Genomic DNA, 23,638 nt, shown 5'->3' on the forward strand with positions numbered 1-23,638 from the left:
TGTCGAGGTGAAATTGTAAACATTGAGAAAGTGTCAATGTTTTGGTGTGAAATTTGGAACGTATGTCATATCATAAGGAAGCGTAGTAGCTGCGCTGCAGATGGGTGCCCAGTGCATTAAAAGACTACCACTGAATCTATTGTCAACACGAGAATTTTTAAGAAACAAAAGATGCTTCAGCTGGACTGTATCTATATAGCATCGATAATATAACGATTGGATCACAGCAAGCTCGCCGTAAACGATGATTACTAAGTAAACCTACTTATATTACAATCATATTCTCTCTCTCAAGCTTCTCCTTACCTCCTCCTTCGTCCATCTGCCCCTGTTGATATTCTTCCTCGGCCCAGAGCTTTTGGTTGTAGTCGTGACATCCTCGTAGGCCGCCGCCGAGTCCTCTGAATACTCGCTACTCTCTGACTCATAGCCGCTACGTCTGTTGGCAATGGAAAATTTACGTAAATCGTATGAAAAAAAAAAGAAAGTTCTGAGCAATCTTAATACAAAATTAGTATAGTCGCACCAATAAATAAAAGTCTGCAGCGGATTTGATAGCCCACGCAGCGTAAGTGTTATTTATACGTCATAATTTCGTAGAAGTTTGACGTTTAAAATGACACTTGCACTGCGTGGGCTATCAAAATCGCTGCAGACTTTTTACGGTCTGACTATAGCCCTTGCTAAAGACGGAAAATTGTAAATATAGATGGTCAAGCAAATCTTGTCAGTAGAAAAAGGCACGAAATTCAAATTTTCTATGAGACGATATCCCTTCGCGCCTACATTTTTCAAATTTGCCGCCCTTTTTCTACTGACAAGATCTGCTTGACCAATTATAACTACCAAAGAGGTTCCGCAGTGGCACGGGTAAGACTTCTGTATTTATTACCTATATTTTGTGGACAGCTTAAGTAGAAAAACAAATAGTACTGGATATGTTGATTGGCAAAGTAAAAGTGGCTAAACTAACAAGAAAATAATGAGCACCAAATCTGCATTATTCATGTATTTATATAACATATGAGGGTATGTCAAGATTGATTGAAGACAAATACCTGCTAGCGTTTACCTGGCCATTAAACACATTTAAGGAATATAAGTTAATATTATTTGGAAAAAGCGCATGTTTTATGTCACAAAATCGTAACTGAAGAGAGGGCGTAGTACGCCTTTAAAATCAGTATGGCTATGCCAATGTCTAATTTACTACTTAAACATTGACATAGATTAGATACCTAACTTATAAAACTCTGCTTCCTGCTTTAAAACATCTGAAGTTGATTTTAGCATAAAATTTCGTATCATCATCAATACGGAAGAGTGCATGATAGAGACATAATTCACATAATGGTTTTCGTTGTCGAAGCGATAGCGATTGTAACCTTGGCTAGGCCGGCAGGGCCACCGATGCAGAACACCATAAAAATAGCCAGAATCATACCTGTACCTATTTATACACATCAAAAAGACTTTGTTAGTTTTTAGAGGCTAGGGATGATATCATATGACATGTTCGTTCCCAGCGACATTTAAATGAATATCGCCCAGAGATAAATGATACACGTGTATCTTTGATATCAACCGGAATCCTGTTTGTGTCCTGAACGCCATCACGTTCGTTGACGTAATCCTTTATTTTTGTTCATACCTATATAATGCCAGCCTTGGATAATATAATACTAAAATGCCTATGCGATTTATAACATGGTTAACTTATTAAACTTAGCTGTCAAACATCGGAAATCGGTTTAGTCGTGCGATTCGCGTCATCGCGCCTAACTCTACGAGTAGGCTACATAACAATAAAACTACATGCTCATGAGTTTATTGTACAAATGTACACATAGAACGAGTATAGTTCCCTAACAATCTTGTTATTTTAGGTACATATGTATATAAGTATGTAATATATTTATAAAGCCAAAAGTACTAAAACGTGATACCATTTTAAGTATAAACGAAACCAAGGTCGAAATCAATAGTCAATATGGTTTCGTTAAGAAACTGGCGCCAGTTCATTCTTCGATTCGCAGACATGGAGGTACCTCCGGCAAAAAAGAAACCGCTCTTTATATCTGTACTGCAAAAGATAGTAAACCTTATTGCTTGGACTGAAAGTTTAAAATTCAATGAGAGGAGTATTGTGGTATTCATGTGAAGTAAATCTGGAAAAAAACTGTTCAAATCTTTTGAGTTACTTGTTTAAGAGAAAAAATCTCTTAGTACCAGGAACGACAGGTCATTATGGCATGTGATGATTGCCTTAAAGTGACCCACGATGAGATCAAGTAGAAAATCAAACGGTTTGATTTAGTCTTGATGCTCTCGATTCAAGTCACAAACTGAGATATGTTTAGGAGGTAAGATATGGTACCTGAGTTTTAAATAGGTATTATCTGAAATGGATTTTATTCCTCACTTTAAGTTAATGAAAGTATAACTCTTGATAAATTAAAATAAAACCGGATGGAGTGATACAAAAAAAAACATTGGAACGATAAATTTATGCATACCAAGAGTCTGCCATCAGCTGATAGCGAAACGTGTTTTTATTCTCATTCAGCAGTGTTGTGAATACTTGATGGGCTCAAACTGGTTTGCTAAGATTATAGCACGGAGACGAATTTTTCCTACTTCGGTCTACCCACCTCATATAAATTGAAGTACCTAGTCATCAATTTAATTTTAACTTTTTAAAACCTATAGCTTTTTCTGTATGATAATACAAAAGAAGATTCACAATATGTACTTAGTATAAACTTAAAAATAAAAACTTACTCATATAACATGACATTAAAAGGATCCATGAAGAAACACGACGACTACGTACAAATCCAAAATAGGTCTCCATTATTCACTCAGCTTCAAATAAACACACATTTTCATCAAACTGCAAAGTGTTCCATCAACAAACATTTCTATTAACGCACATTTTTAACAAACAAGAAATACATGTTCTATCAACTAATATTTCCCGCCAAAACAACTCTGAACACCATCATCCCGCGGCCGAAGACTCACTACGTTTTTAAAGAAGTAACAAATTAAAGTCCCTGTTCCCACACTCCCATAATGGTTCTGTAATATTCACTAACACACCTACACCAGGCGCGTACGCAACACGTAATAAGGGTGAAGGGAATGCAGGAATAAAGGTGCCTGGAAGGGATGCCACGAAAAGGACAAGGATAGAATTAAAGACGTGCAGGAAAGAGACGGAGGCAAACGCCCTGTGAGAATGTGTGACGCAACACAGGCAAATTTAGGCAGGTGTAAGCTGGTATAGAAAAATGAACAAAGAGAAATCGATTTCATTGTTGTATTGGATAGGTCAGCGTCTAAGCCGTATCAAAATTAAAGTAGCGATTAACGATACCCATAAATTAACATGTGTATGTGTATGTATGTCTAGTAATAGGTACCTGAATGCAATACGGTTTAATATTTACTGACGCTTTATATGAACTTAAAATTTTCATATTGCTTGGATTTCAAGACGACCAAAAACTTCAGTCCCACTGGGTAGGAAATTTTGCAAGCCCACCGCAAAAAAATGCAAAAACCGAGGGTCGGGACCGCATGTGCTACGGATGCCAATCTAATTTTGTACCGGGAACTTTTTGCAACTTTCGATCGACGGTCGATATAACGGGACTGAATGAGCTGGAAATGTTTACAGAATCAGCTGACATAGAATCAAAACATGGACTCCATGTTCCGTTTCAACCGAGCTAGAAAGTAAGATGATTTTTAATTTAGATTTAAAAAGATACTATTGTATTTCGATTAGAGAAATAAAACATGCGACAAACAGAGAGATATTTCATTTTCCATCGAGTGTTACATAATTGCTAATTCAAATTTCTTGTGTAAATATATTACATTACCTAAATGAACATCGTATTTTTTTTTCATTTCCTGTCATATGATAAGATATTTCTATGAATCAAATAATTTCAGGGCAATGTCAGATACCGACGGATCTCTTGATAAGCTAAGCTTTTTCACATGGATATCTAAGTTCCTGTTTTATTAGGGTTCCGTACCCAAAGGGCAAATACGGGACCCTATTACTTAGACTTCGTTGAACTTTTCACAGATTATTTATGTATTTCTCTATTTTATCTTGCCGCTATAACAAATACTAAAAAGCACGGAACCCTCGATGGGCAAGTCCGACTCGCACTTTCCGGTTTTTTTTATTATTGTTTAGCAATGTAAGTTCAATGATTATAGGGATAACAGTGAAAAAAATATTACATAAAAATCGGCGTCACAAGCTCACAACAGTAGATTTATGCAATAAGATGATTATTATTTGAATGTGTTTATATTTTTATTTTTAGTGAATTTAACTATGTACAAGCACTCCATTAATACAATAAACTCTGAAACTAATTGATAGTTAACAAGATCATCATAATACTAAATTGACATGCTTAATTGAATCACTTAATGAAAACGTGAGCTCTTGCTAATTCCCAATAAGGAGACATACCTGGCATATAAGGTATAAATATGTTCTGCATTTATTTTAACTGTAAGTACATAAATGGCATCTAATTAAAAGGAGGAAGTCAGTCGTTTACCTGTCGTCATTTCCACCTGTCTTCAAGCAATCTCCCATCTTTGAAGGGCTTTTGATTGAAGCCCGATTACAAATGAAATAGTTTTAATAATGGACCGGCCACCGCTACGGACATCTTTTATTTATTTTTATACTGTGCAAGTCAGCTTATGAGGCACCATATTTATAGTAAAATTACGTGCAAACCTGCGTGCAAGCCCGATCCGCTGAAGTAACAAAATAAACTTCGATGGTAGGTCGTCCGCACTCAGATGTCTCACATTTCAGGGCATACATTGTTGACATATACTATAAGTACAAAATCAACCCTATGATTGTTTAAATCACAGGTCTGTCCCTAATTACAGGCCAACCTTATAAAGCAGGGCAAATGACAATTTCCTTAGACAAAGCACTGACATTAAAAAAATGTCCACAAGGGGTTCCTTGAGGAAGCGGCGTGTTAACTCACGCATCGGGCGTACTTCCTGTCTTGTGCCCCTTTATTTTCTTTATTAGCAACTCCAAAGTTCACAAATATAGTCGAATACTATTCAACGAGACGAATTTATCAGCATTATCGACTCGCGCATGTAACTATTGATAAGCTGAGCGCTAGCGAGAAAGAATGGGGTCACGGAATCATGTGTCGGTGTTTGTTTAGCAACTATATAATTAGAGTGATGTCATTAATCGTCTGGATCTGGATGAGGACCACTGTCGTCAAAGTTTCTAAAATTAGATAAAACTATCGACAAATTTATAGAAGACTCAACTAATTTAGGTAAGCACTAGTTTTGGTAGACATCATTTTTTCCTTGAACAACAGTAATATATTAAAATCACCTTTTTTTATATACCCGTGCTACAATGCGAATTCCTAGAAGTATCTCAAATCTCAAGTTACACGACAGAATTCCAGCGCCATTGAGTCGCCAGGGCTTCAGACGGAGTCAAATGAACACTTGAACAGTGGACCTACCGAGACAAATAGCTGGGTTCTAATTTCATTTAACGGGTTGCCTTGTTGACGAAACATAAATGAATAAATCCTTACTAGATTGAGATGACGTTGAAGTCAACATTTCTTTAAGAACATCGTGATTGGCAGAAAATATCCTCGTCCTACGTAATAGGACACCGGATGGAATCAACCCGTGTCATGAGAAAAGCTTTAAAAAATACGTCAAGTGGTTTACTTGGTGGTCTTTCGCGTAATTGTATCCGAATCGATCAAGCGGAGTTAATTACTCTCATCCTTGAGTCAGAAAATGAGGGAGTTCTTATAATATTTGAATGGATTACTAATTAGGTACCTAGCTGCAAATAATAGCAGCATTTGTAACAAGTACAGGTCTAAAATCTAAACGAATTATTGTCTGTCATTCAATGCGGTTGGTGAGTATAATGTATTTAGGGCCAAGGAGGACAGATATTCATCCCTTTATAATGTAAATTTATCCTCCCTTAGCTTTTTAGAAGCACCGGCAGACTGAAATACTACTACTACTAATGCGAATATGTGGCTGCTAACAAAGTTGACGTTGACATATTATAAATAATAAAAATTAATAACCACTAGCAAAAGCATACAGCAGCTAGACATTCCAAAGCCCTTCTATCTAAGCTTAGAATAAATAGAGGGTTACCTACGAAACAGGTTTCAACCACGACGTGAGATAAAAGGGCTAAAAAGAATAGAGTAATAGACAACCACTGAAGGGGATAGAAAAGCAAATCTAGTGAATTAAGCCCAGCTATTATTTGAAAGAATATTTCTCACGCGAACAAAAGAAGCTCTGAAATTGAGTCATGTGCAAAACTTTTCACTAGAATAGTTATTATGGAAGGACTGGGGTAATTATTGCATAATAATAGGTAGGTTAGTCAAAATTTAGCTCAGCTTTGAGGGTCAGCGTAAAATAAAACAAAATTGAAAGCTATGAATGAATTAAAACAAAGTGATCAGCCGATTTGTACTGAGTTAACGACACCTAATTTTATGTCCTATTTGGGGAAACTTTGTTGTATAAAATATATATTGAAATGAAATGTAAATAGATACAGAAATTTACAAACTTATAACTAGGTAAATATAAAAATTAAGGGTATTATATGCTATTAGGCCATAGGTACCCGGCTAAATGTACCTAGCACGCTGCTGGCGTTTCCCCTCTGCACGGCTAGCGAAATACGCTGGATTAAAAATGCGCCGGACCTGGGGTCGCCGCTTTTCTCCCGTAGGCGTTGACCTAACTTTCTAATAAACTTTTTAGCATCAGAACACCAAGGCCCGCTGGTTTCTAAGGCTACTGGTACGAAATCAAAGGTTGGCTGCAGATTTGAGTATTTGACCCGTTTCAGTTTGGCGGCGTTTTCAGCAGCAGCTCCAGCTTTTTGTACCGTGCAGCTGAGGTGGGAAGGGGCAAATGTGCTTACGCACGTCGCGTCCCAAGTTAGGCTGCGTCCTCGCTCCCAAGGGATCAGCGTCAGACCGTCTGGTCTTTTTCCGTCGGTCCTGTTTAAGCCTTGGGGCTCCAAGACACAAGGCACATTCGCAGACACCAGTGCACGACGAATAATTTCGTTAATGCACTGGTGTCTGGAGAATCTACCGGCGCAACGAACGCAGCTTAGTCCGTGGTGACCGTTTGGTTGGACTGCAGCCCCGCACACACACTGGTGGGGTTCGCAAACGGTACTGCCCAGTCGCAGTGCCACACCTATGCGAAGGGAGTCAGAATCAAGGAGTGTGCCCAAGTGTGGTGATGGTAGCGCGTGCAGCCATGCTCCGGATTCAGGCAATGCCACTGCTTTCAAACGCGCCACATCGACATCCACGGCCGCTTCGAGCAGGTCATCGTATGTTTTCTTACTAAGGATGTCGTCCCAGGATCTTTGGAGCTTCAAATTTTCAGGCCTCGCGTCATTTGGGCACCTAGCCTTCCACTCATAAAAGGCTTCTTCCAAAAAAGGAATTCGGACACTGCCACCGTTTACTGGTAAGATTCGAGTGACAAGTTCCATGGAAGCGTGAGCAGAGGCTATGAATGCCACTAGTCCGACATCGTGTGCTCGACGAATCCCGAGACCACCATATCGGATGGGCAGCGACGATTGAGACCACTGGGAATCATTCAAGCTGACGTTGAGAATGATTTCCAGACCATTTCGCAAAGTTTGGTCAAAGTTGCGGATATGCTCTGGGAAGAGCCACGAGGGCGCTGTTCGGAGTGTATAAATCAGGCGGGGCATGGAGAAGCAGTTACGTAATAAAACCAAGGCAAAAAATTGGCTCGATATAATCGAAATAAATAAATAAAATTTTATTTGCCTGCTCGTAGATACCCCGCCTTAACTAGGGGCAAGGAAACACCATATGGCGTTATTCCGAAAAGATGACACATTTACAAGACATGTGTGAACTTTTTGCTTGTTAGGACACTTAGCGGCTCTTTGCCAAATCGTTTCAGTTATCATCAATTTGATAAAAAATAAAAGCTTACTTTTACGCGACATTTGGTAGGTACGCGAAGCATTTAATTAAGAGTTATTAGTCGCTACTGAAACAAAGACTCATTTTAATAGTAGGTTTTTGCATGGATGGCATTAGTGAGGGAGCAATGTGTGGGGTGCATAGCGTTAGGCACGAGCAGCAGCTGTTCCCTACAGAAGTGATTAACATTGCGATAGACTTGTCTGGACATGTTTCAAGTTGCACTTTGTTATTGCACGCAAAGAAATTGCTTTCTTAATATTTAGATATTGATATTTTTTATTGAAAAGGTCTTAGGGTATTCACCTGGCCTCCCTTCAAGATTAATGTCTTGCGACCTAACACAAAAGCACCCCCGCTCCTGGTCTGACATTTCTTAACTCCGTATATATTTTTTCTACTTCCTCCCCTTATTATAGTCTAACAATTATAAGGCAGCACGCGCCCGAAAGGTGTTTAGAGAAAGCGCTAATGAACAAAGACTGTTTACCTTTATTTCTACAAGAAAGCTATTTAAGGGTATTATTTTTTTTTTTCACTTTTGAGATGTAAGCATCAAAACGAAAGTAGATACTTGCATAAAAAGGTACTATCGAGTTTCACAAAACATCTTCGAGATTTAAGCGACTGGCTTCTAGACGAGGTATTAATCAAAGGTTACATTCGGTTCTAAATGTAACACATAAACCGTAAAAAATATGGCAAATAGCTTGTGTTGTGTACTTGCCGTTGTTCTCAAAATAAGTCTCAAACATTCTGTTTGAATCAACTTGGAACAGTTTGAATCTCAAGACATTTTTGTTGGCAAATGAAGTCACATTGATAGCACAAACGAAGCTTATGTAAAATACATTTGGGTCCGAGGGGCCTCTTGAAAGGAAGCCTGTGTTTATTATATGAGGTCATTGTTCCAAACGTCTAGTCTAAATTGCCTTAGTTATGAAGTCGAATTCCTGTTCACAAAACTTAGTAGGTACTTACATTGTTACTTCGGAACTGCATATTTCGTACCTATGTAGCGTTTGTCAAAGTAATAAATTAGCAACATATTAGAAATTAAACTTTAATGTTCTGAACAGTGTTGACATATGCTACAGTATTAGATTCCTATCCATCCAAGATTCCGTGGGTAATATAGGTATTACGCGCTAGGACAAGCATTCGGTCGTAGGGGATCATACTTCTAACCTACTTAGGTTTAGTAGAGGAATCTAGAGCACACCAATGGACTGGTAACTACCATCAAGCCCCAATTTCACATCGGTGACAGGTGCGGCGAATTGTAAAATCACTGTTGCTGACGTCACAGGCATCCATGGGCTACGATTACCACTTACCATCGGGCGGGCCGTATTCCTGTTTGCCACCATCATTGTATTATTTAGAAAAAACTTTATTATATCAGAAAAAACAGATATTTCTCCTGCGAAGTTTCTGACAATTGTCAAAGATTTAGAAGAATTGTAGGTAATTCTTGACAGGTAATGACTTATATGTCGGAATTTCGTGACAATTGTAGTGTTTCTTGTGACAATTGTCATAAACTTAGCAAGAGAAATATCTGTTTTTTTCCGATATCATAAAGTTTTTTTTAATAATACAATGATGGTGGCAAACAGGAATACGGCCCGCCCGATGGTAAGCGGTAACCGTAGCCCATGGATGCCTGTGACGTCAGCAACAGTGATTTTACAATTCGTCGCACCTGTCACGTTGGTGAAACAGGGGCCTGGTGGTGCGGGAGGGCTTGTGGCTCCATGCAAAGGGCAGAGAGCCTACAGCGAACATCGAGAAATCGTTATCTGCCTCTCTATCGATCTTGTATATTCGAGCAAAAGAGAGGCAGATAACGAAATTAAGATTTTTGATGTTCGTCGTAGGTCCTCAGCCCACATGACTCGATCGCGTTACAAAAGTGATCACGGTACTCAGTCATGTGAAAACGAAGAAGGGGTACAATATTTGGTTGCCCCTCCTTTATCAAGTACTTCAACAGGATGTATTTTTAAATTCTTGATTTTCTTGATTCTACTTCTACGTTAAGAGCTTCACTAGGGTAGAATTATACCTACGGGAGAGCCCACGTGTGCCATCAATGTCGTGCATCTTTTATCCGGTTATTATTTAAGAGCATTTCGTTTCCCTAAATCCGGAAAACACTCAAGATCCGCTCAACTTTTTTTTACAATACTTGTCGATTTTTCATAATGATTTATGTCCAAGCCACATTATTACCTAAAAATCCTAAAATGCACTGTGACAACTTGAAAAATCGAGCATAAAAGTCAATGACCGTGCGTAGTGTCGGGAATTTGTTTTTGAAAAGGAATGCGGTCCCGAAAGGAGTTCCGCAAAGTCTGGCACTGCGTCCAGGCAGGTGATGCACCATCTGGCCTTTAACGCGTGTCAATGGACGAATTTACTGCTCCGATCGCACCGATATCGCAAATTTGATTAAGCAAAGCATTTCTTATGGGAATTTCGATTTGTTAGTTAATGGCTTTATTTGTTTTTAATTGGGCTTTCGATTTAGTTAAACAAAGGAAGATTAGCGGTTGTTTGTCATGCTGTAGTGATTTAGGAGTTTCAATGTTGTTGGGCAAATCTCGGGCCCATTGTTGGGACGGATTGTTTTATTTTTGATATGACAGCTTTCCATGATAAACTCGTGATCCACCGTGTTATACTCGTAAAGGTAATATGTTATTACAATAGTACCTAAGTTAAAACTAGTCTGAAAAAGATGACGTCACCGGTCTCAGCAGCGTATATCAGGCATCCTTCCAAGGAACCATTATGTAAACTGATGAACTCATTTGGTTTTTACATGATAATTTGATATAATTATCCTATAATATTTATTTATTTACATATTTAATTATTATCATAGATATGATAATAATTTTGATAAACGCAAAACTGCACTTATCAAAAACTCAAATGACCTAACTCTATCGATCTACAACAACAAAGTCGGCGGGAGCGCCATCTGCCCCCCACGCACAAAGCCGCGTTGATTGCCAGCAGCTGCGTCCGCGCAATGCCACCGGGGGATGCGCGCCCATGACTATGTGTACATACAAAGCTTATGGACTAAAGATCTAGTTTATTAATTTGTACTTTAAACTTTCAATGAGCAAAAGAGATGTGTTTTTAAAATAAGCTCAAAAGAATAAGATTCGAGCGTTTTAAAATAAAAAATATTCGTAAGAGAGTAGTTAGGGTTTTCGTTTAATTTATGAGCCATGTTCAAAGTTCTTCTGACTTTCTATAATATAATAAATTGTCTTAAATATTAAATGTCGTAGGGGTAAAATACAGGTGGGTAGCTGTTAATTTAATATTCACGCATAACAAGAAATTAAGAGAACAAACACTACAAAAGCTATTACACAAAAACCAAGTGTAAATGACCCATTTTAAGGGCATTGCACTACTGTGAATCTTTAACAATACAACCCCTTCATATAAAGTAGGGGTTTGCAGTCAAAATCAGGTTTGAGCACAATTAATTAAAGTTTAATACGTTTATATTGTAATGTGAAAGTGTGCGAAATTATTATACCTACCTTTGCATTCAGTGAAATATTCGGAGTAAACAAAGATAATGGTGAGACACACTTCAGTCTGGTAAAAAGATAAATTAAAAAGTATTGAATGGAACGAAGATAACCTTCGAGATAAAGTGTCAAATCCGCCTGAAACGTTATTTTAGTTAGAAAGTTTACTTTTCGGCTCTTCGGAAGCCTTTTTGATAGCCTATAAAACGTTAAATGAACAATTTTCAACATTTGTAATGTAAGTAATACTTACTGCTAAATAATTAATATCAAGAATAAACAAATAACAGAGTCCTAGTGACCTAGACCTAACCATACGCATCATTCGGGCACCTATACACGTGTCTAAAGCCCCAAGTTCTGCATAAATAATCTACCGATTCACATCTTTACAAACAGTTAGAGTTATAATTAAACCACTCTAATCAGCTTATTGTCAATCTTATCTCCGAGACATCTAGATCACAATGCATTGTTATGAGGGGTCAAAGTCGCATGGGAACTGCATTTTCTAAAAAACACGGACTCATCCCATCTGTACAAATTTGGAATAAAAGATCAGGAGGACATGCACCAATGACTTGCCCCTCTTTCGAGCCCCTTCAAACTTAACGTGGGAATGTTCTATGGTTACCTGTCCGAGGGTACATACCCTTACATTAATTATAAGTGCAATAAATTACAATCAGTATTTTGATTTCGTTCGCGCGTGATTGGGTAATTCGATGCAGGCATTACCATATATCAAATTTCTTTGTGATTAAACTATAGTTCGTTTTTTTAGCATTAGAAATAAGGTAAACAATCTTGATGTGTCTTTTAATTGAAAAACACATTTTAAAAATAAGTTACTGCAAATATGTAACAATTATGTCTCTAATATGATCATTTATATTCTCCTGCTTTCATAAGTAATAGTTACTGATTTTTAAAAAGCGTTTTTTTTTTATTATGAATGGGCTTACTCATGGCCACAGACTAGCCGAGGCGTAGACATGTTTTTCAATTAAAAAACATGTCAAGATCGCCTACCTTCTTCCAAGTTCTTTCTAATGCTAAAAAAACGAACTATAGTGAAATTATAAAAAAAATACTAGTTTTGTTGAGTCTCGCATCTTACATACTTAATTGCTTTCTAATTTAATTCTACGTAGAATAAGTTTGTTAAATTATTTCAGTATTTTAACAGAATTTCGACCTTACCTAGTTTACTGAGTTGTCTGCGTATAAAGTACTTGTGTGTTTAATATTATGACTCCGAACTAGGGTAAACTTCCTAGTGCTCGACATGCTAATACCCAATAGATGGCACATCGCTGTCACCGCTATTGATAATGACTAAAATTTAAAGGTGACATGTTCTGGGATAGTGACGAGCGCTCGGATATCTAGCTTAAGAAATCCGATAGTTTTGTTTATCTGACCGAAAAATTGTCAGTCTAACCACAAATTAAAAAAAACTTATTTTATACTTTTTTGCTGTTTTACTCATAAATTGACAACATGGAATGTAAACAGACACAGTTCCCACCCTCGCCTGATGTCTTATCCATCCGGGTGTGAAATGACTCACGTGCAATATGGCCGTCACGGTAGCTGATACTTAAACGATGGTTAACTGGAAATTAACATTCGTTTAATTAGCTGCATTCACATCATTCATCCGATTACATGCTCTGGTAACCTCATGATTTACTACAGACAAATATACGACTAGTGATCCAAAAGACTCGAGCCTTTTAGGTCTTTTTTTAGAGCTCGAAATAGAAAAGGCTTTTAGCCTTTTTAGGCGTTAAGAGATGAGGCGAGCCCTAAAAAAAGAGCTAAAAGGCTCTAGTTTTTTGGATCACTATATACGACGGTTTCATTTAATGTATGCACTTAAGCAATATTCATTTTATTTCAGCTACATATATCATTGTAAATACTTCCTATCCAAAATTGGCTTAAGTACTACCATTCAACAAAATTGGACATCTGTCTATAATTCTCATGATTCAAAAGTCTACCAAGGTACATCGAAAGTGACATGTGATTCTCCCATCAGAATCAACTTTTCAATTTTAATAATCCAAAACGTAACAAAATAGGGAACAAAGGCCATAAAATCGATTTCAAACACGATCGCCATATGTCAGTGGAAACATGGTGTATTGATAACTGTTTAAAACCCCCATGCATGATAATGGTGCCTACGATGTAATGTAGGTACCTTTCCTTAAAACAGTATAATCTATGTTTCATAGGGGTCGGCCCCCTTGAGAACTTGTTTTTAATATTTTACCCGCATGCTGCAGGTAAAAGGTGCTTAGCTATTTAAATTTTATACTTTCCTTGTGGTTTTGAAAGGCAGTGTGAATCTTTTAGAGGACTTTAAAACAAAGACATTCTTCCTGTAATAGTTTATGAAAAATTAGATCCAAGAAATATTTACAAGAAATTCAAGAAACACACGAGGTAGCCAACCTATAGGTACATATGTTGTGCCTTATATATTCATATGTGTATGTGCCATTATGCTAAGCGGTGAATATGCCTTTCCGGTTTTCCTGTTCCCAATAAGGATAACATAAATACTTCATTCAATTCCAATTAGAATCTACCTCCTACCTACTCTACCTAAGTATTCAAAAATAGAACAAATAAGCGCGACGATGACAAGTCTTATGATTAAGATAGGTAAAAGAAATGTAATTTAAAAGCTGCATTTCCGACGAAGAAACTAATTTGAATATAGGAGTACGGGTGCATAAGTAATTTCTTAGAGCATTGTGCGGTGCGCACGCGCCGCGCAGCTGTTGCGGAGATATGAACTCCCACACGACGAATCGCTTCATTCATTGTAACAATCGATTTTTTGCGAGATTGTCTACGTCGAGCTGTTAAAGCCGAATCAATAAAGATGTTTGCACAGGTAGGGCTATATTTGTCTTTGGAAACGATTAGATACTTTTTGATCTCTACTTTCTTTAGAATTGATAATCCTATTTTCTTCTAACTCAGTCTTGAACTTCTTTATGTACTTAGTAGGTACCGTAGGGTTTAGGTGATAAATATGTATACCAGTTAATGTGTTTCAATAAACAATAACATTTAAATATTCCACAGTAAGAAAATACTTTAAAAATATGCCATTAAATTTTTTAACCAGAATCTCTTTTCGATTTACTGTTATCAAATATATGAAGGGTCGTAAAATGTATTTTACCTTAAAACATCTCAAAAAGGTCGTGATGAACTTTGACACCAGAACAAGGCCGAATGGTGTTACAATTTACAAAATTCATGAGCGCAAAAAACATCTGACGCGGGCCTTCGACCATTGCGAATCTGTCGCGTCACTAACAAAAGCTAGGCGCGTACCTAAAGCCTTTTTATTCGACAGACGGTAAGAAATAATGTTCTCCCCCAATATCTTGAGCTCCCCTTGTAAATGTATACAATATTTCTTCTACCGGGTGTCAAACCAGCTGGTCTATTGAATGTTTTTTTGAAAACATCTTTAAGCTAACTGGGGTTGTTTGCGACCACGTGGTCGGAAATTCGTCCAAAAGTCCAAAGTCCAAACCAGTTCATGTTCAATAGGCGAGACGAAGATTTAATATCGTTTTCGAAGCTTTATACCTATGTCATACACAATACCCTGATCTTGGAAGCCCACTATTGCAAAGGTTACACGCGAAATTCCATAAATTCCTGTCCTGATAAAAATTATACCTTAGCTACATTTTAACTACCTAAGTTCAAGACAATTTTTTTGCCTAAAGAGGTATACTTATCCGCTTACCGCTAAATAATTCTTAGTTAAAAATATTTCCATTTCCACATGCACACATAAACCTAATCAAGAGTATAATACATGACAATTTTTTTGAGGTAGGCACATAGTTATGGTGACTTGTACTACATATTAACTGAGGGTACTTAAGTGTGACTAGGCGAGAGAAATATAAAATATGGAAAAGTCAAGATTCTCAATGAGAAAATGTAATGGTAAATTAGCTTCTACTGAAGAGCTTTTGCAGCACTTGATAGCGGAAACTTGCAGTGGCTTAGCTAGGCGTCGTGGGCGAAGTGGGCCGTCGGCCGTCGCCCACGGCCGTGCGTCACAAGGGAGGCCTCGCGCGAGGTCCCTTTGGGCACAGTGAAACAAAAGGGCCTCGAAGATGCAATTTCGCCCACGGCTAGATAAGTTCACCCTACGCCACTGGAAACTTGATAATCACTTGACTGTCCTAAAAAAACCGGACAAGTGCAAGTCGGACTCGCCCACCGAGGGTTCCGTACTTTTTAGTTTTGTTGTTATAGCGGCAACAGAAATACATCATCTGTGAAAATTTGAGCTATTTTAGCCTTGTGACAGACAGACGGACAGACAGTGGAATCTTAGTAATAGGATCCCGTTTTTACCCTTTACTACAGATAAATTCAACTGAATAACCCTAAAATAAAAGATTTGATGGACCACATAAAAATAACTTTTTTCATACCATACAAGAAGGTACCTATACCTATAGTAAAGGATTAAAAGCCCGGGCTATCATAAATTGCAATTTTAAGGTGCCAAATTAAATATGCGACTTAGTTAAATAGTACCTATTAATAAATAATTCATAGTTCGCAACAAAGCATTAAAAAAAGGTTTCCTGAAATGTCAACTTAACACCAAGCAAAAAGTTTATTAAAGACATAAAACATTCTTTATTAGAGCCTAGTGCAGTAAGTGCAGTTGCAATCGTGTGAAAGTTACGTCCTACACTCACCCCAATTACATCGGCATTCATAGCAAAGCCATGTTAGATACAGTAGTGATGGGCCTTGGTCATTAGAATCGATATTATCGATTAAGAAGTCAGATAAAATCGCCTAGCGTGGTACGGAAAAGAAAAAGAAAGAGCGAATCGGCTAGCGATGTGACGCGGAGAGATGAAAATCATGCGACGAGAAAGGTATTACAAATGAATGTGGAGGAAATGAACTGAGGGGCTACCGCGAAAACCGAAATTCGCAAATTGCGGGGATCTTTCTCTTTTACTCCAATGAAGGCGTAACTAGAGTGACAGAGAAAAATGCCCGCAATTTGCGAACTTCGATTTTCGCGGTTATAGCCCTGATGTATTGTTATTATTTTTGCTTGTATGTAAATTAAATGTTGACGTGTAAAAGTGCCCTTGTGGCATATTTGCTGAAAAATGTTGATGTTGATGTTGAGGGAATTAACGGGAGAGGAAAACCGAGGAAAAGATGGATGGACTGTGCGAGAGATGATATGAAATGAATGATGAGATGAGAATGGAGAGAGAGAAGTATGAAAGAAAAAGACATGCTGCGCCGACCCCAAATGAATGGGATAAGGGCAAGCGAATGATGATAATGTTTTCTTTAGTATGCGGACACAGCAATGAGACGCAAATTATTTTCGGTAAGTTACAAAAATAAAGTCCGTCTAACCCAACCGTGCACGGACATGGCAGCGCCATTTTAAACGTCATATTTTCAGGGACTTTGACTCATGGTGACATACTCGTCTGTGGCATGCAAAATCGGTGTAGAGTTAGCTTAAACTCACTTTCCAGTTAGTCATTCGCATTTATATGACAAAGTAGACAAGCATTGAATCAGAAACACATTCTCCACTCAACCACTCATAACTGCGTTTAACACCTTATTATGAGTGCTGAAATACTACTATATCAGCCCATTTTTTAATATTTATTTTATAAATTATTATTTATATAACATTTTATGAAGTAGTAGTTTTATCAAACGTTAGATAAGGACACGACCAATTGCTTTAAGACACACACACACGACAGCCACTTGCCCACGTGCACCTTGCATTTTTATGCTATTTCATTTCAATATATGATGTCATTTACAATGTTAATGTGTACTTAGGTCATAGTTACTTCCTTAATTTTATCGACCCATCGATAAGGATGTTTATGTGTTCATCGACAGGAGGCCAGCACTGTCTTGCACCTTGCCTACCATCTGCCGGTACGCACGTGAAGCAATTAAGCCTCGGGGGTGCCACCCTCCTGGTCGTTTACCTCAGAGGGTGAGTGGTCAGAGCTTGTCATTGCTCATTTTTTAATTCTCACGGTGAGGTAAAGGTTGAGCTAATAGGACTTGGACATGAACTCTAGAGAACGTATAAGGGTAGTAAAAATGGGACATAAATACAATACAAATAGATGTTTGGTTTTAAATGGAAATAAGGTCAGTCTAAGGCATGTTGCATGCTGGAATTACGGAATTATGAGGTTCAATTGGGTCCTATAAACTCGAATCCAGAATCTCTGTTGGTTCACATCTTCGAGGTAGCAGACCACCAAACCTCGAAAAAAAACCGGGACACGTGAAAGAAAATAGAGGGAGACCTTTACTGCAGTAGGTAAATAGGCTAATGAATAAGACTGACTAGCGAAACTTTTATAGAATGTCAAACACTAGCTAACCATCCATATGGTTGGACAAAAAACTTCCTACATTCTCGCGCTACCTAATTCACGGCCGGTTATATGTTACAAATCGTGTTGTGTACAAATCACGCGAGGTTCGATAGGGGGAGGGGGGCTCACGAAATATCACGTTGGGGGAGGGGGGGTATAAGGAAACCTCACGTATATTTTTCTACAGTGAACGAAACTAAGAAAAAAAACCTAACACATGAGTAGATACTTTTTCTCGGTTACGTTAAACATAAATAATCTTCACTTTGCACTTCAAAATAGCGAGTCCATTTAAAGAAAATAGAAAAATAAACATGATTTTCTATATACAATACTACTTATCTTAAAATTTGGTCGAATGAAGTAATTTAAAAACAATACACGTGAGGTTGTGTTGTAATGGAGGGGGTTAGCCAAAAACCTCACCAAATATCACCAAGGGTGAGGGGAGGGGTCAAAAAGTAGCCGATAACACCTCGCGTGATTTATACACAACCCCTTATTTACGAAATTCTTCAAATAGTAGGTGCCTGCTGTGAGCTGAGCGACCCGATATTTTAATTATACGCGTTTCGAGGTCATCACAAGGAGTAAAAAACAACCCATGTCGAATTCGGAAAAAATCTTTTGATAGTTTTCCTCATAAAAAAGTAGTTATTTTCGGTTTACTGCGGCATAGAATCTAAACAAGTTGCATATATTATTTAAGAAAGGGTGGTTTCTTTTTCGCATGTCAAGTGGCAAAGTTACAATCTTTATGCAATATGCAATTTCCTTTAAATCTAGACCGAAACTTTAAGTCTGCATGGTTTTGAAGTTTGCAGGCCTCCTAGTCTTTCGAACATAACAATGTGAGTAGATAAATCTACTACAATACCTAAATGCGAACTTTTCGCCAATTTAACTGGGAGTTGTAATCGCAAATCTCCATAGCGACTAGTCCAGTCTTTGAATGACACCGACGCGCTTCATTCAGCGTAGCGTACAATCACGAACAGAAATGATTACTTATAGGTACTTACAGACTTTATGAACGATTTTGTACACTGCCTAATGCGACCGTCATTCATGCGGTCGAATTACCGGTGTGTTAGTTAACAGACGCAACAGCAGACGCAATTTGAGATGGCGAATTAAAATATAGGTACCTATACCACGTTACGAATAACACTTAAATATAACCGTAAATATCTATATTTTAATTGCTCTTAGAGTCTTGAGTGTAGCAGGAGTAGGACACGTGGTGGATGACCTTTATGTACCTGTTTGGGAACCCTTATAGGACCACTCTTATGTCTGATCAACAGAGCTGTGGGTCTATTGTCTACTACGTAGTAAGAATAACATTTATGATCTCACTATTATCTTGAAGATTGTAACGTGATCGCTAGTTAGGTTGCACTTCCTGCCTCAGTCAGATTAAGAGTGACATTCCATTTCCAACTGCAGCTGCAATACTGTTCATTTTACTGTGGAAACGCGTCGCTGTCATTGTCAATTTCCATAGAAAATTAACAGTATTGCAGCTGCAGTTGGAAATGGAATGTCACTTTAACTGTAGAATGAACTGCCGCCGGAGTTAATTCCGGGCCGATACGATCTTAAAGGCCGGCAACGCAGTTCCAATCCAACCCCTCTAGTGCCGCGGGTGTCCATGGGCAACGGTAATTGTTTACCAACAGGCACGCGATACGTCTGCTAGTTTGTCTCCCCTATCTTATAAAAAAAATATTTAAGACTTTTAAGCCTGACTGTACTCGTCCGCCTACATATTTGAAGGCTTTAGGTACCTACGATCTACATACCTCTTGTAAGGTCGGGTATACATTGCTCGCCTTATTACAAGGCAATAAGATTCATATCTTATCTTAGCGGAGGTCTGTGTGTGAGACCTTGTACATGGGCACGTTCCAAGGTCTCTTAAAGCACGCAGGATAATCCAGAAGTTGAAGGTCGAGGGAGTTCGTATTCAAATCGGGCAATAGATTATAGTAATACAAAGAATAGGAATGAAGTGTTAGCGGATGTGTTACTAATTGTTATGAGGGGTAAAATATGTCTTTAGTCTATGTGTAGTAATTTTTGAAGGAAAAAATTTTTTGTCTAAAAATTAATTATGGTTATCGATTCAATAGTCACCTTCATATCTCTAAAGAAACAAAAGAAAAAGAAGACAGACCTTTTAAATGTATGCTACCTTAACCTTGATTACCTACTTACACTTTAGGATTCACAATTTTTGTATACCTGCTTGTGATACCCCATAAAATAAGCATCTAATTGTAACCCTTATGGGACAGAGCTGGTACCAATATGCATTTATCCAGAGGCTATTAGAATGTGTAAGTAATGAGTGTTCCTATTTACCTCCAAGAATGTGCGGCCAATTTAGTTCTTAATTCAGTTTTTTTTTTTCAGTAAGTGCAATAATTCCTAGATAGGTTTTAACCCACTAGGTGACTATAGTTCGTTTTTTTACCATTAGAAAGAACTTGCAAGAAAGTAAGTGATCTCAACACGTCTTTTAATTGAAAAACGCTTTTTAAAAATCAAATACGATTACTTATGAAAGCAGAAGAATATAAATGATTCTATTAGATTCATAATTGTTACATATTTGCCGTAACTTATTTTTAAAATATATTTTTTCAATTAAAAGGCACATCAAGATTGTTTACCTTATTTCTAATGCTAAAAAAACCGAGCAAGTGCGAGTTGGACTCGCGCACGAAGGGTTCCGTACCATAATGCAAAAAAAAAAACAAAAAAAGCAAAAAAAAACGGTCACCCATCCAAGTACTGACCACTCCCGATGTTGCTTAACTTTGGTCAAAAATCACGTTTGTTGTATGGGAGCCCCATTTAAATCTTTATTTTATTCTGTTTTTAGTATTTATTGTTATAGTGGCAACAGAAATACATCATCTGTGAAAATTTCAACTCTCTAGCTATCACGGTTCGTGAGATACAGCCTGGTGACAGACAGACGGACGGACAGTGAAGTCTTAGTAATAGGGTCCCGTTTTACCCTTTGGGTACGGAACCCTAAAAACGAACTATATAGATGATACCTACTGTAATTTTTTTGAGGGATTTTATATTTAGACTTAATTTACATTACTACCTCTTTCATTAACCTTTTTAAATGATTTAAAGCATTTGATGTGAACCATTGACACATAATTCAGTGATGAGAATCTATTCTAAATTAATGAAGTCAAAATTACATGAAATAACCATTAATTACAAAAACAACAGTTAAAATTCGGATCTTAATATCTAGATACTAAGGTAGACATTTAAATGGACCGTTTTAGTTTTATTGAATCTTGTTCATCTCAGATGATTTCAACCATAACAACATGCTTATAAATAGCATATCAATAGACAGCCGGATGATAGAAAATAATAATGAAATTAATGAATGACTTCATTAACAAGTTCTTAGGTTGTAAAGATAAATTTATGCTGATGTTTAAATAGGTAGGTAATTAATTTATTATAATATATAGAAATGTTAGGACCCATGTTAAAAAACTATTATAAAATTCTTTAATTTCCATTCCAGTCAAATGATTCTCGTGTGCTAACCTGTCCTCATAAGGCCCTATGTAGACCCAGCTGCAAAAGTGCATGGCCACTTTGTGAATGAATTCCATTTATGTATCCATGCAACTTTGCACTTTGCAACCTACATTATGGTATGATGTACACTTTGTTCCAATTTTTGAATTCTAACATGTGTAATACACACAATGATGGAGATGTTTTATCCATTAAAAATAATATACAAGTTATTGATGATATAATATTTGGAGTTATTGATGTTTTACTCCAAAAATTGTACCGAATTGTACTCATAAAACAAAGTAACATTTGTTTTGGGTTATTACTGTTCTAATCTAATGCCACTACTACTACTACTACGACTACCTATGTCATCACTATGGTATATTAGGTACTATGGTAATTTTTTATACCACCACCACAGTGCTGGATATACCTAAATTAATACATTAGTATAAATTTATTCACATCATTTGTGATGGAATCATCCATGTGGTTCTGACATGAGGTCAATCAATTAAATTAAATTTACTATAACTATGCTATCCAGCTGAATAAACATACTTAGTTTAGCAACACCATGTGGTTTGTTAAAATTCAGGCATCAAACCTATATAAAAGTAGTATAAATCCAGTCTCATGCAGATTTAGGTTCTTTTGAAACTAAAGTTTAAACATAAGTTGTATGAAGAGGTATGCTAGGATTCCGTTCCGATAAAAACTGAGTTTCATTTATAGGTACATCTATATTTATAGGTCTATCTTACAATAACCTTGAAAATGCTAAGGCCATGTACCTAAATGATAATGAATTTCAATGGATAGAGGTACACTTTAATCATATAAACTTTTGTAAATAAACGAAAGTAAAGTAATAAACTCACTTTCTTCGACGACCGCTGCCGGTGTTCGAACTGTTACTCTCAGCTGGAAAGTTGAAGGAGTCGCCAAAAATACGATATTGCAGATCGTCATCCTCGTTGCTTTGATATTGCATCGCTTTTCACTAATTACAAAACCGAACAACTGAATTAACCACCTTTTTCATTACTTAACTTTAGTATCATTGTTACGAAACATAAAATAAATACGTTCACTTCTTGTCAGTGTCAGCAGATGACATATCGTAAAATTCCCGCCTAAATGCCCTAAAGGATCAAAGACAAAAATTGTTTACTTTTTAATTTAGATTTTTTTATTTCATTGGTCCCCGACGCGATGAATCTCGGCCGTAACGCGCGCGAAGCCGGACTGACTGAACGCAGCGGGGTGCGCGGTGGTCGTCACGAGCGCGGGAACCGGCGCTGAAGCCCTCCCTGTCTCGCCCTGGGTTGTTTTATTATGGCCTATGCATTTCACATTTCATTGTGGGATGAGACGTGAGATCCTTTTTGAGGTGTGTACAGGTAGGTTATTCAGATCAGATACAATTTGAACGAAGAGGTAAGATATTGGTACCGTGCTAATTTATATTTTTGGAGTAAGTACTTGTTTAATAAGTTTCAAACAGTCGGAAGATAGGTGCCTACCCACACTGCTTGAAATTACTGTTTGAAAGTAGGTAGGTACCTACTTTAAGAAAAAAGAAACTGGCCGCGTAGCCAAGATGCCAATCGCTTACGCTCCGTAGCGATCGAAACGCAACTATCACTGTCGCGCTAATATGGAAGAGTGATAGAGAGACATAATGCTTTTCGTTGTCGAAGCGATAGCGATTGTAACCTTGGCTAGGCCGGCTGTGATGGTCTATGGGCCATTAAATAAAAGAAATAATGCGTCAATTAAAAATTAAAGTCAGGAATTACCGAAAAAAATGCAGTTACTTTGTCACTTTTATAAATCTAGATCAGGATGGATGTTAAGTCCATCTACTCATCTTAGATAAATAGATCTTTTTAAAAATCATTTCGCGTTCCTGATGTTGTAGATTACATAACTTAAAAAAAACATAATGCGAATGCTGTGTAAAATAAAAATATACCACGGCCGA

At 37.4% G+C, this 23,638-nt stretch overlaps 1 protein-coding gene across 5 annotated transcripts in view; it reads right to left on the reverse strand.

The window, feature by feature from the left end:
- The window catches only part of LOC134678308 (myb-related protein B-like), a 47,605-nt gene that overhangs the window by 18,560 nt on the left and 5,407 nt on the right, over positions 1 to 23,638 (reverse strand). For 3 of the 5 annotated variants that reach the window (XM_063536853.1, XM_063536834.1, XM_063536815.1), the window contains exon 3: positions 307 to 439. In XM_063536853.1, the coding sequence (XP_063392923.1) occupies positions 307 to 439 (133 nt within the window). Of the gene's footprint in view, positions 1 to 306; positions 440 to 2,781; positions 3,090 to 22,532; positions 22,949 to 23,638 lie in introns of those variants that run through there. The other 2 variants (XM_063536823.1, XM_063536844.1) reach the window with 2 other exon arrangements.

This window comes from Cydia fagiglandana, chromosome 2 (genome assembly GCF_963556715.1).
Source record: "Cydia fagiglandana chromosome 2, ilCydFagi1.1, whole genome shotgun sequence".
Classification (NCBI taxonomy): domain Eukaryota; kingdom Metazoa; phylum Arthropoda; class Insecta; order Lepidoptera; family Tortricidae; genus Cydia; species Cydia fagiglandana.